General features: G+C 39.8%; 2 protein-coding genes across 2 annotated transcripts; one reads left to right on the top strand and one right to left on the bottom strand.

The window, feature by feature from the left end:
* Window positions 1-899: 899 nt before the first annotated feature.
* Window positions 900-4,102, top strand: LOC136675606 (uncharacterized). The gene is made up of 3 exons (XM_066652246.1): window positions 900-1,286; window positions 1,965-2,330; window positions 2,559-4,102. Exons 1-3 carry the CDS (start codon window positions 1,022-1,024, stop codon window positions 3,425-3,427), a joined length of 1,500 nt encoding a protein of 499 aa, XP_066508343.1. The 5' UTR covers window positions 900-1,021; the 3' UTR covers window positions 3,428-4,102.
* Window positions 4,103-5,225: 1,123 nt separating this feature from the next.
* LOC136675472 (GTPase IMAP family member 8-like) lies at window positions 5,226-12,878 on the bottom strand. The gene is made up of 4 exons (XM_066652020.1): window positions 12,753-12,878; window positions 10,311-11,660; window positions 9,177-9,249; window positions 5,226-6,871 (listed from the first exon to the last, which is right to left on the bottom strand). Exons 2-4 carry the CDS (start codon window positions 11,657-11,659, stop codon window positions 5,552-5,554), a joined length of 2,742 nt encoding a protein of 913 aa, XP_066508117.1. The 5' UTR covers window position 11,660; window positions 12,753-12,878; the 3' UTR covers window positions 5,226-5,551.
* Window positions 12,879-13,710: the final 832 nt, after the last annotated feature.

Genomic DNA, 13,710 nt, shown 5'->3' with positions numbered 1-13,710 from the left:
CATAGACTTTCCACAAATAAATAAATAATTTTCAGATATGTAAGTTCACTACTTGCCTATTTTTTTAGGCAGTAATTACACTGGCTACATTTCTGTTGTAGGCCAAAAGTCCTAAATATGGACCCTCTCTGTGTTGAGAAATGGTCTGCATTTTCTATATAAAACGTTAAGAAAAACCTTGAAACTACATTTCACCCATGAGCTGTATATAGTTGTACATACTGGACTTTCCCGGGCAAACCCTTGCTTTAGGGCAGCTGGCATTTATTTATGCTGCTAGGATAATGTAGCTACCCAAAACATTCCTTTAAAACCTACTGTACAAAAATGGAAATACTCTTGTAGGTTTTCTTGACATTTTACTGTAACTAGTCTACTATTCTATTTACAAAATGACAGGTTCCAGCATAGATATCTAGATACATTAACTTTTAGTCTTCAGTATTGACTGTGGCCTCTCTTGTTGTGACCGTTTAACCGTTTTTCCAGTCTCCTCTTTGTGGTTTCACTCGCAAAGGGCGCCCTCTAGTGGTTAGCAGTATATTTTTGTTTCAGTGGTATTTTGGGCTCACAATAAACAGGCTCTGGTTCTTGTTTACAAATGATCAGGTGGGACATTTTAAAAGCAAAGCGAACTGTTCCAAAGGTATGGATCATCCATACCCCTCTAGATGACTCTTGACCTTGAGCATGGAGAATTTAGAATGCTCCATTTAATTTCTATATTTTTCATTGGGATTTATACAAGTTGAGTATAATGCAGGTGAACGTCTGCGCTCTGAACTAGCTTATTTCACGAACTGTATGCGTTGTTTAAACGTTTGAACATATCTTGTTGCACACCTTGTACATTAGCGTGTATTACGGTAAATTTCGTGTGTTCACGTGACTCCAGACAAAGCAACACGGAAGGAAATCGCTTGATGCTGATGTTTTATCAGCTGTAAACAAAGCCAGAAAAAGGAAAACATCTGGTCTAAAGCCTTGGTTTTGTTGGACTGAAACAGAACAGAGGTGAAAGATGCCGACGGCGCGCGCGGCTCTGGAGGCGCAGGTGTGGGGTGTAATGGAGAGCCTGGTCAGAGCCGCTGTGTGTGAGGTCTGTAAACTCGTGGACTCGGAGTGTGTGGAGATGCGCACAGAAATCCGCCGAGGACACTCCGAGATAGAGTCTCTCCGCAGGAAACTACAGGAGCTGAGGAAAACCCTCAGAAACAACTCGTACTGCTCGGTTCCTCCAGCTCCCCGTCAGACCCACCATCTTCATTTATCAGAGGATGACAGAGGTACCTCTCACCAGCCACATGACAGCACCAGGGTTCTGTGTCCATTAATCTGAATATTAAACTTACAGCTCCACGATTTTAATCACATTACAGTTTTTTTTAGCGAATTTAGTGTTAGGAACCTAGCCAAAGGTCTCATGGATGTGTGTGGTGTTCCTCCCAGAGCTAGGAATCAAACCCTCATCTGCTGTGTGAGGGGAAGCAGTGTTACCCACTACACTTTACCATCTATCAAAAAAGTTGTCTGGTAGAAAACAAGCCAACAATATTCATTGAACTGATTATTAGTGATTAAAAGTAGGTATTATTTTCATATAAAAAATACAAATATAAAAATGACATTCCTTTGTAGTCTGTGAATGAACCAGTTTATGCTTCATAGTGTGGGTCCCCCACTGGACCATGAGAGTGGCCATGTACAAATAGGCTTAGTACGCAACCTCTGACACACCCAGGCCACTAGGTGTCAGCATAATGACTGCTTAATAGATCTACTGCATACTCAAAACAAGCACATCATTTAATTCCATATATATATTTTTTTTTTATCCGAATTCTTAGGGCCACTGGCCCCTTAAATGTAAACAATTAGAACATGTTTTATATTAACATTGCAGTACATTGTGTATTGTTTTATTTGAACGTTTGATTCATTGATTTCTGCTGTTCCTTGCTTAGAATCAAAAGCTGATGACCCCATCCAAGAGGCTGATCACGAAGAACAAGAGGAAGAGAAAAAGGCGGATTCTACAGGACTGATGAACCTACAAGAGGATGCACAGCAAGGAAATCTGAACTCTGTTCTGAGTTCTGTCAAAGAACAAACCCAGAGTATGTTTTCACTCAGTGAGAAAGGTGTTGCATTTAGAGACCCTAAGATTATAACTGACTCACAGAGCACTGAAGACAAAGCAGATACTGGACTCCGCAGTGCGGCTATAAAGGTGGAGTCAGAGCACCACTCTGTGTCTGTTACTGAGAGCACCTTCGAGGACTGCCAGACTGAGCAGAAGCTATGTACAAACACACAAGGCCAAATGATGGGTAAGAAATATATGCTGTTCAGGATTATCCTGGATTAAATATATATGAATCTTACAGAATCATAATTGAATCACATTTCATTAAAGAGTGATTTTTATGAAAATGTCAAATTTACATTAAAAGATTTTGAAGCTCCTTTGATAGGCTCTGATTTTCTAATGTGTGCATCATAGTATATTGCTCTGTTGTATCCTGCAGATCTCACAATCTCATGTTTTGTATTTTTAGGAGACAGCAACAATCTGTTTGGCAGTACAGAAGACATCCAGTCCCAGACTAATTATTCAGCTCAATCCCATCGCTCTGAAGAGGCGCCTCAATGTAAATACGACACACTGTTCAGTGAGCAGAGGAATGGGGAATGGAGCTCCTGTAGGGTGGACTTTAAGATGGAGCCAGAGGAGGAGCCTATAACAGCGCGGGCAAACGAACTGGCACCATGCGAAGTGACAGACAACAACACTTTGCCATGGCCATTTTTGGCGGCAGTGAACTTAGAGAAGCAAGGCTGTTCCTCTAAGCAGTTTTTATATTCTTCCCACACAGACTCCCGGCTATTTCACATCGGTGGGACAAGTGAATTTTTACCTTCCTGCAGTGTTAAGCAGACAGTTGATCCTTGTGCAAAACAGACAAAAGCAAGAAAGATCCAAGACCGAATTCAAGCCAAACCCTTCAAACAGAGCTCGGCCGGTTGGTCCACGATGCTTACTAAGGTGAAAAACCTGCCGAAAGCAAACAGACACCAGCCGCTGCCTTGTGCTTTTTGCCCTAAAAGCTTCTACAATGCTTCTGATTTAAAGAGACATCAGCGAATCCACACGGGTGAGAAGCCCTTTGGCTGTACGGTGTGTGGAAAGCGCTTTGCCCTCAGGGGGAACCTTATCACCCATGAGAGAGCTCACAGCGGCAGTAAACCTTTTACCTGTCAGCAGTGTGGGAAAAGCTTTGCCCACGGCTCCAACCTGACTGCCCACCAGCGGGTCCACACCGGAGAAAAGCCCTTCTGCTGCTCACTGTGTGGGAAAACATTTGCTTGGCATTACCCTTTCAAAAGACACATGAACCTCCATGGTCAAAATGGTCCAACCCCATGATTCCTAGTTGTTAATTGTTTTTTTTTTATTGAAAATGTAATTCCCAAGAGCTGTAATTATAATTTGAATTGAATATTGATTTTTTGACATTTCAGTTTGAAGTAAAACGCAGCCATGGTTACGTTTTAAAAAACACACCCACACATTTCTCAGTCCATGCAGCCCAGCACCTGGAAATCTGCATGTTTTAAATGCACTGATTCTGTGATGAAATGAAAACCAACATATTTACTCACATCCATCCCACAGCAGTTTAGCCCAGCCACTTCATACTGAAGTTATAAAGAGTGTTTTCTGAACAAGGCCCTTAAGGGATAAATACAGCTTCGAAAATGGTCAAATAAAATAATAAAGGAATGTGTTTCATAAATCCACCGGACTGTTGTAAATTGAACTTAGAGAAACAAGGAAATTTAAACATGTAGGATGTGTTACAAAAGGAATACATTACTTTGCTCAGAGCACACACTCTGTAAGAAAGGCACTTAACTGTCTTAGCATGCTGTCTGTTCCTGACTGTGGTAATGCTTCAAGAAATAGGATTGGGAAATATTATTTTATTTGGCTAATGTCTGACATTTCAATCTGAAAAGTTATTTGAGGCAGCTACTGGCTTATTGTTGCTGTCAATACAAATCATTTCTTTTTACACTGTTTGAAAACAGCAGAATAAAATCATGCTACATTGATGTATATTAGAGTGTTAGAGTGTTTGTTTCCTGAAATGTTCAAATCTTTGGAGACTTATGGTGTTGCTATGACAGTCACAGTTTGTGATAATGGTACAAAATAAAGAGCTAACTATAAATAGATAATAAAATCAAACACACAGATCAAAAATCTCTTTATTGGTCTGTACAAAAAGCGTATAATCTTTGAACAAAAACAGATCATTTCTTTAGACACATGAATCTCATTATTTGACTAGTACATCATATTTTGATTAGGTATTTATAACACCTTATTTATAATGTGCATAATATTTTGCATTAAGTAATGAATAAAATTGGTGCAGCAGGTAGTGTCGCAGTCACACAGCTCCAGGGGCCTGGAGGTTGTGGGTTCGATTCCCGCTCCGGGTGACCGTCTGTGAGGAGTGTGGTGTGTTCTCCCTGTGTCTGCGTGGGTTTCCTCCGGGTGACTGTCTGTGAGGAGTGTGGTGTGTTCTCCCTGTGTCTGCGTGGGTTTCCTCCGGGTGACTGTCTGTGAGAAGTGTGGTGTGTTCTCCCTGTGTCTGCGTGGGTTTCCTCCGGGTGACTGTCTCTGAGGAGTGTGGTGTGTTCTCCCTGTGTCCGCGTGGGTTTCCTCCGGGTGCTCCGGTTTCCTCCCACAGTCTAAAAACACACGTTGGTAGGTGGATTGGCGACTCAAATGTGTCCGTAGGTGTGAGTGAATCTGTGTGTGTCTGTGTTGCCCTGTGAAGGACTGGCGCCCTCTCCAAGGTGTATTCTCGCCTTATGCCCAATGATTCCAGGTAGGCTCCGGACCCACCGCGACCCTGAACTGGATAAGTGATTAATTGGTATTACATTAAAATTCCAGGAATGCAAGCTGTAAATACAATAAAGTTTGTATAAAATACTACTGTTATTAGTATTAAGTATTATTAATCAAAATTGCGATCTATTTACATTCCTTATTATACACCTGCAGGAACAAATACCACCGATTACAGATTTTATATATGAGATTATATATATAAGGTTTCTCCAGCATTTTATAAATTCTATCTATTTTTTTAAGTAATTTTATCAAAAGTTGAAAACAATTATGAAAAACATCTGGAAAGAACCTGCAGAATCTCCACCCACAGCACTGCTCTATGAGAATAACAAGACGTCCTTTATGAAAACCACAGTTTTAAGTAACAGGTTTTTTTAATTGTTTATTTATTTATTTAACCCACATTTCTACACTATTTTAGTCATTAGCCATTTTTCACCATCACTCAATGCTCCATGCTGGTAGGATGAAGGTTCATAGGCATTACCACCTTGATAAATGAATGGAAGGGTTGATGATGTTGTCAGTGTTTAGAATGCAATTCATTTTGCATAGATTTACTAATAGATTTCAAAAATTTCAAATATGTGATGCTGATCAGAGATCTGACTTGTGTATAGGTTACTGAATGGAGCACTGGCTAGCTAGCAAAGGAGCTGCCCTTCCCACTGCAGCTGTCAGGATGGGTACAAGCTCAGGCCCAACCAATGCAGCTATCTGCGCCATCAGCCCCACAGGTGCAGCAGGAGTCATCAAACCCAAAAGCATAGGAGCAAACCCAAGCCCAGCTCCTCCCATAAAAACAACAAGGTGCGTCAAAATCTTGAAGTAAAAAGGATCTTTATACCATCTGCTTGCACCATCCTTTGTAGCCCTTTCCCTCTCTTCTTCCTCTGTTCTTTTCTCTTCTTCATGGATCCACACATCCAGATTCTTTAGCTCCTCGTTTGTTTCTGTTATTCTCTTCTTGTTTTCCTCTTCCAGCTTTGAGAGTCTGTCATATTCTCTCTGAAGAGATTCTTGCCAGTGCTTCAGCCTCCATGGATCTGGACGGGGGCATTCTTGTTCTATAATTAAAGCATCTTCTAACTGATAGATGTGGTCTATGATGAACATTCTTTGTTGTTCTATTTCCTGCTGCTTCTGCTCTAAGGCTTTAGTGATGCTCTCTCTGCGGATCTCTCCAGTCTTTCTTACTTCCTCTTTGGCTGTCTTAATGGCTTCAGCTATCACAGCTTCTTTCTTCTGTTCCAGCACAGAAATGATTTTCTTCACGTTCTCAGATATCTGATTGGTAAAGGGGCGGTACTCATTCTTTTTCAGCAACTCCTCCAGTTTCCTGAAAAGCTGTGTTACCTGGTCTTGATTCTTCTGGTCTTTGTTGTTAAAGGCCAAGAAGCGGTTTCCAAATCGTTCAACAAGAGCCTGGATTCTCTCATCCTGCTCTGATATGAATTCCTCTATAGGCTGTCCTTCCAGAACATCTGCATGAGTGAAAATGATGATTGTGTGATCAGTGATGTTCTTCTGGAAAGTCTGCTCTATCATATCCACAGTCCTCTGCTGCTCCTCTGTGAAGCGAGCGATTGGTATGATCAGCAGAAATGCGTGGGGTCCAGGTGAACACATGGCCAGACACCTTATCACTTCCTCTTCTAATTCCTTTGGCTTTATATTGGTGTCAAACCATCCGGGGGTGTCAATGATGGCAACGTCTTGCCCCCGGACTATACCACTTTCCTTCTGGCACTCCTTCGTCACTGAACTCATGCTCACTTTGGAAAGGAAACGATCTGCACCCAAGATAGTGTTTCCGGTGGCACTTTTCCCTGCCCCTGTTCTGCCCAACAAAACCAGCCTCAGTTGAGCTGGATTAAAGGACTGGGCAGAGCCTGCTGGGCTGCATGAGCTCATTTTAGAAGTGGAGTGTGAAGGGCCAACCTGTGAGGATGGTGGATCAGTTCAGTAGAAACTCCAGAAGATAGATCGGAGAATAATCACATTCAGATGCTTCTGAATGTGCACTGGATCTTTCCCTGAAGTAAAAATAATCATTGGTTAGATCAGGTGGATCAACTTTTAATAAATAATATAAATTATTCTAAAAATAAAATAAATTATTGTCTTCAATCAGTTCTTGAATCCTGTGATATCTGATAATGATAAAACCAAGTTGCACTTGGATATGGCCTCATCACTTGATAAAATTCAAAGAGCTTTTAAGTGCTCCAGTGCTTTTAGCCTCAACAAAGAAAATCCTGGATAATCAAAACTTGGAATGCATTTGATTTAACAACTGATCATTCATTCATTATCCGTAAGCACTTATCCTGTTCAGGGTCACACACATGAGGCAACACACACACACACTCACATCTACAGACAATTTGAGTCACCAATCTGCCTACCAACTTGTTTTTGGACCGAGGGAGGAAACTGGAGCACCCGGAGGAAACCCATGTGAACATAGGGAAAACACACCAAACTCCTTACAGACAGTCACCCGGAGCAGGACATGAACCCACATCCTCCAGGTCCCTGGAGCTGTGTGACTGCAACACTACCTGCTGCACCACTGTGCCTCCCACAACTGATAATGTTAATGTATTTAATGTATTAACGATGAGACTGAATATGTAGCATACGCCAAGATAAAAGCACAGGCCTTTGAGTTTGCTCTCTACATTTTGCTGCTTGTCCATTTCTCCAAATACTGTATTTCTGACAGATTATGTTCATCCTGTGATGAAACATTTCTATCCGAATGGGTTGTGGCATCATGTTATAGGTTGCTCTACAAACATTAAGCAAAGCACTAGTTAAGGGGAACTATTTTGGTAGAATTAATTAATTCATTCATTATCTGTAACCCTTATCCAGTTCAGGGTCGTGTTGGGTCTGGAGCCAACTTGGAATCACTGGATGCAAGGCAGGAACACACCCTGGAGGGGGCGGCAGTCCTTCACAGGGTGACACACACTCACATATTCACTCACACACTCAGACACTTCTGAGTCGCCAATCCACCTAACAACATGTGTTTTTGGATTGTGGGAGGAAACCGGAGCACCCAGAGGAAACCCATGTGGAGAACACAACAAACTCCTCACAGACTGTCACATGGAGCGGGCTGGAACCCCCAACCCCAGGTCCCTGGAAATGTGTGCCAGAAACACTACCTGCGGCGCCATCGTGTCACCCTATTTAGGTAGAATTGTGCTACGTTAATCGCAAAATAATGTATCACATTATATTTGATCTTTGTTTAAAACCCTGGTTCAGTTTGCTCAGTGTTTAGGCAACATTACTGAACAATAAAAAGAATCCGATCAAACATGTTTGTGCAGTATTAACAATGTAAGTAAAAACCACGGTGTTTTACTGGTGGAATACTTTGGCCAAGTTTCATTTTACTGTGGTGGAACAAATGTAGTATGCACAACATAAGCTCATGACAAAGTAAATAAATATTCTAACATATTCATATAGGGACAAAAATGTCATTGATAACCAGGACTAAATATTTCACAGCATTTTTTCAATTCCACTAGGATAAATAGATTAATATATATTCAGAAATAAACCCTCATTTTGAAGAGATTTAATTTAAGCAAGATTTAAAAATGTACTTTTATGTGTTAATTTCAGCAGTTAAATAAATTAAAAGGCCTACGTTAAGATCATTTTACCCAAGATTCTCATAATAGAAGGTACAGCCCCCTATTCATGAATCTCTTGACTGTAGGTGGAGAAGCAGAATATAAATCTGCAGATTTTGCTGTGTGGCCAATGAATTTCAAAGCGACTGTCAGCATCATCTGTAGATATATTTGTACCATGTAGGTGAGTGCTGTAAAGTGTTGGCAATTGAATTAACAGCAATTGCTTATAAATTTTGTAATTTCATAAATTCCTATAGTGCATTGGACAGCAAATTCACCCGTGTTAAATCAACACTCTTTTGTTAAAGTAACACTGAGAGTGTTGATGACTGTTGAATGTTTATACTCACAGTTTTAATTGAATTCTAATTGTATTGATATAGCATTGGTGAATTTGCAGCCTATTCTTTCATTTAAATAGCGTTGTATGTTTAAAACATGTAATTGGCAAGTAATATGCAACATAAACAGCCTAAAAGTATAATGTCTTACCTTCCTTTCTAAAGATGAATAGAGTTTTAAAACCCAACGGACGTCTGTAACTGCACTTCCTTGTCACCGTGTGCACGTCGCAGGTAAAATACTGAGAAACGGAATGCTGTGTCGTTCACAAAGAGTCGGCTCTTTGAGTCGCTTTGTTCATGTGATGTTGCTTGCCTACTTGACAAAACCCATACAAATTTCTGAATCTTGAAACGCTCCAGTATTTCTTATGGCATCGTAATTACCACAGTACAAGGGTTTATTCTCATGTGCGCATGCGAACCAGGCAGTCACACTATTATTACTTTGCGTTTGAATGCATTCAATGTCGATCGATATCAATGATAGTTATAATTTATATAATTTATTTAGACTTCAACTACATTACAAGGGAACCTCATTTGCATTATAAAAAAATGTGAAGGGACTGGAATAAGAAAAAAAAACCTTGATATGTGTAATATGCAGAAAATCTCTTTTTAAGTTTCCTACTGAGGTTCGATAATCAACAAAGTGTTTATTTTACACAATTTAAATGGGCCAGTTTTTTCTATTGCATATAAAATAAAGAAAAAAAACATTTGTCCAAATATATGTGGATAATACCATTTGTCATGTTTCTTTTTAATCACAAAAACGTATTAAAAATAAATACATGGGTTAAATTTGTGTTTATTTGTTTAAGTAAAACAATATACAACCACATTTTCACCATATATTAAATGTCTATACATGCAAGCAATACATTGTGTCATAGTAATATACGCTTTAAAATCAAAATAATGAGTTGAATCTTAACGTTTCTTATGTCCTGCAAAACTAAAATTAACCACCAGATCAGTTCCAAAGTAATGTTTCATTTTACAGTCTGTCTTATAATACCAGTATCTTTGACCTAATACTTCAGTATATCAGGCGTTCTCTACACACACAAAAAATGTATTTAAGTGCTTTTGTTAGGATTTAAAACAATAATTTTACTTTATTATTCACTGTCCAGTTCAGGGTGAAGGTGTGTCTAGAGCCCACCTGGAATCACTGGGTGCAAGGCAGGAACACACCATGAATGGAGCGCCATTTACGCCTATGGATAATCTATCAAGGTCAATCAACCTACCACAATGTGTTCTTTAGACTGAGGGAATAGAGAGGAATGGAAGAAACTCATGCACGGGGAAAACACACCAACCGCCTCACAAACTGTCCCCCAAGTTGGGGCTAATTGCTGCCATTACTGAATTGAGCACTGACTAACAACCAAAGGTGTAATCCTTCCCACTGCAGCTGTCAGGACTGGAGCAAGCTCAGGCCCAACCAATGCAGCTATCTGCGCCATCAGTCCCACAGGTGCAGCAGGTGTCATCAAACTCAAAAGAATAGGAGTAAGCCCAGCTCCTCCCATAAAAACAACAAGGTGCGTCAAAATCTTGAAGTAAAAAGGATCTTTATACCATCTGCTTTCACCATCCTTTGTAGCCGTTTCCCTCTTTTCTTCCTCTGTTCTTTTCTCTTCTTCTTGGATCCACACATCCAGATTCTTTAGCTCCTCGTTTGTTTCTGTTATTCTCTTCTTGTTTTCCTCTTCCAGCTTTGAGAGTCTGTCATATTTTCTCTGAAGAGATTCTTGCCAGTGCCTCAGCCTCCATGGATCTGAATGGGGCCTTTTTTGTTCTTTAATTAAAGCATCTTCTAACTGATCGATCTTGTCTATGATGAACATTCTTTGATTTTCTATTACCTGCTGCTTCTGCTCTAAGGCTTTAGTGATGCTCTCTCTGCGGATCTCTCCAGTTTTTCTTACTTCCTCTTTGGCTGTCTTAATGGCTTCAGCTATCACATCTTCTTTCTTCTGTTCCAGCACAGAAATGATTTTCTTCACGTTCTCAGATATCTGATTGGTAAAGGGGCGGTACTCATTCTTTTTCAGCAACTCCTCCAGTTTCCTGAAAAGCTGTGTTACCTGGTCTTGATTCTTCTGGTCTTTGTTGTTAAAGGCCAAGAAGCGGTTTCCAAATCGTTTAACAAGAGCCTGGATTCTCTCATCCTGCTTTGATATGAATTCCTCTATAGGCTGTCCTTCCAGAACATCTGCATGAGTGAAAATGATGATTGTGTGATCAGTGATGTTCTCCTGGAAAGTCTGCTCTATCATATCCACAGTCCTCTGCTGCTCCTCTGTGAAGCGAGCGATTGGTATGATCAGCAGAACTGCGTGGGGTCCAGGTGAACACATGGCCAGACACCTTATCACTTCCTCTTCTAATTCCTTTGGCTTTATATTGGTGTCAAACCATCCGGGGGTGTCAATGATGGCAACGTCTTGCCCCCGGACTATACCACTTTCCTTCTGGCACTCCTTCGTCACTGAGCTCATGCTCACTTGGGAAGGGAAACGATCTGCACCCAAGATAGTGTTTCCGGTGGCACTTTTCCCTGCCCCTGTTCTGCCCACCAAAACCAGCCTCAGTTGTGTTGCCAATAAAGACTGGGGAGGGTCTGCTAGGCTGCATGAGCTCAGCGCCATTTCAATGTTGTGTTGAGGGCCAACGTGAGAGCGTGATCGAATATTCTTTGATGAGTTCATACTGGAAGTAGAAAATAACAGAGAAATTAAGTTGGAAAAGCAGCTGTACAGGTGCTCTTATAGTTTTAAAATTACACACAATAGTCAATTTGTTGTTGTGAATATCATCCTTTGAGAAACATGTATCTCCAAAACAGCAACTTTACAGCACAATGAAAAAATCTTAAATTTCAATGGAAATATTAATTCATTCCTTCTTTCATTGTCTGTAAGTGTTTAAGTGTCAGTACAGGGTCGTGTTTCAGTGGACATATAAATGTAAAAATATTTTTATTGTAAGTAAGTAAAATAAGTATTTTATAAGTAAATTTAGACCCATTTCTATTGCTCTATTCATCGTGAAATTTTCACACAATGTGAAGGACAGCTGCTGTGTTTAAATAATGTTGTAAACTAAAAACCGAGAAAAATGGAGAAACGTTCTTCATTGGGCAGTGACAATATTTTTTTAATACCCTATTGTGTGGGCCCCTGTGTTTACGTGCACTGGGCACACCCAAAGATAATATTCTTGTACAGACTCTGTCCTTCAGTGTTTATTTCCTCTCACGAATTCTTATTTTGGTCTGGTGTATCAAAAATCATGGTGTTTGTCATTTTTTTGTTTGCACAAATCTCACAATTTGTAGAGAAGCTCCATTTCATAATGATCCCACGTCCACAAGCATACAGCCTTTTATTCCTTCATTCCTTTTAATGCAATAGCCTACAATTTTTAAATATTTCTTTGTTTATACTCTTTTAAATTATGAGTACATATACAAAATACATTGAGTGAAAGTGTGAAACGTATATTTTTGCATCTACACTGGAGTAATTTCGTTAAAAATGTTTAAAACTGAATACCTTTACCCCTCTGAACTGTTACTGATGTGAAGCACCACTCGAAAGATAAAAACACACAATGTTTGCCCAAATATGAGTATCTATGATAAATGTGTATATCATTCAGTTTTCCCAAATGAGTGTTATGAAATCACATTTTTAAAAAAATGTTTAAATCTACTTTTTACTCAGCTCCATGTTAGACATTAATATTTTAGGAGGGTCGTGGGTTAGTAAAGGTTCTATGTTGTCTAAAACATATCCTTACCTTTAAAATTGCTTTAAACCCAAATTCTCCTAGCAAACGTTATAACGGTGCTGATGTGCAGAATAAACGCTTGAGGTGACGTGTTGATTTCAGCTCTGGGTCTTCCCAGGAAAACGAAACTTTGACTGTTAGGCGCTCTTCCAAAAAAAAAAAGCCAGCCCACCGCCTAAGACCCAAAGCACAAAGCAAGTAACACGGCCTCCTCAACCGTTTAGACCTGACAGAACTTGGAAAACTAATCGACAAGTATTTACAGAATACTCCCGTCCCTGGACATAGAGTTGTTTGATGTATAATCCCCTCTAAATCCGGAATTATCCACATTAACGGTGACAGGATCTCAAAGTGATCTCATAGCTCCTCACAGAGAATGATGAATTGAAATAACCAAGAATACGATGCCTTTTGTTTGAGACGTTTGTTTAAAAAACAAATAAATATTAGCACTACATTTATATTAACAATGATTTAATGGCGGAAAGGTACATTAATTTTACCACGAATGTTAAGGTCCATTGGTGGTTGAGGATTGTTAATAAAATGCTCTAATTGTGTTGTAGACATTGAAATCACTTTTATCACCATACAAATTTCCAATAAAGGAAACAAAAAAGCTATGTTGAAGTGAAGTGTCGGCTTGGAACAAACGTATGCCATCTTCTGAATTTTATATTTTATCATTTCTGTGAATGTTTTTAGTTATTTTTTCGTTAAGAAAATCCACCAGAGGGCGTCGGATCCCCTTGGCTTTACGTTCGTGCTCTTCTTCCGCTGTGTTATGGCGTTATTATTATTATGCCACAATTTTGCGCGCGAGCGGATATTTTGAACGAGCAAATTATAATCGTGATCGCGTAAAACCATTTCGTGCGAGGAACAATAAAAAAAAACCCTCGCGCAAGGATAAGTGCTTAAAACTTAGCGCAATGATAATAACTCTCCCGCGTGAGGAAATTAT

The sequence above is a fragment of the Hoplias malabaricus genome, chromosome X1 (genome assembly GCF_029633855.1).
Source record: "Hoplias malabaricus isolate fHopMal1 chromosome X1, fHopMal1.hap1, whole genome shotgun sequence".
NCBI classification, from domain to species: domain Eukaryota; kingdom Metazoa; phylum Chordata; class Actinopteri; order Characiformes; family Erythrinidae; genus Hoplias; species Hoplias malabaricus.
Note: the sequence above shows the minus strand (reverse complement) of the source record. Positions and strands in the feature narration are given on the sequence as shown.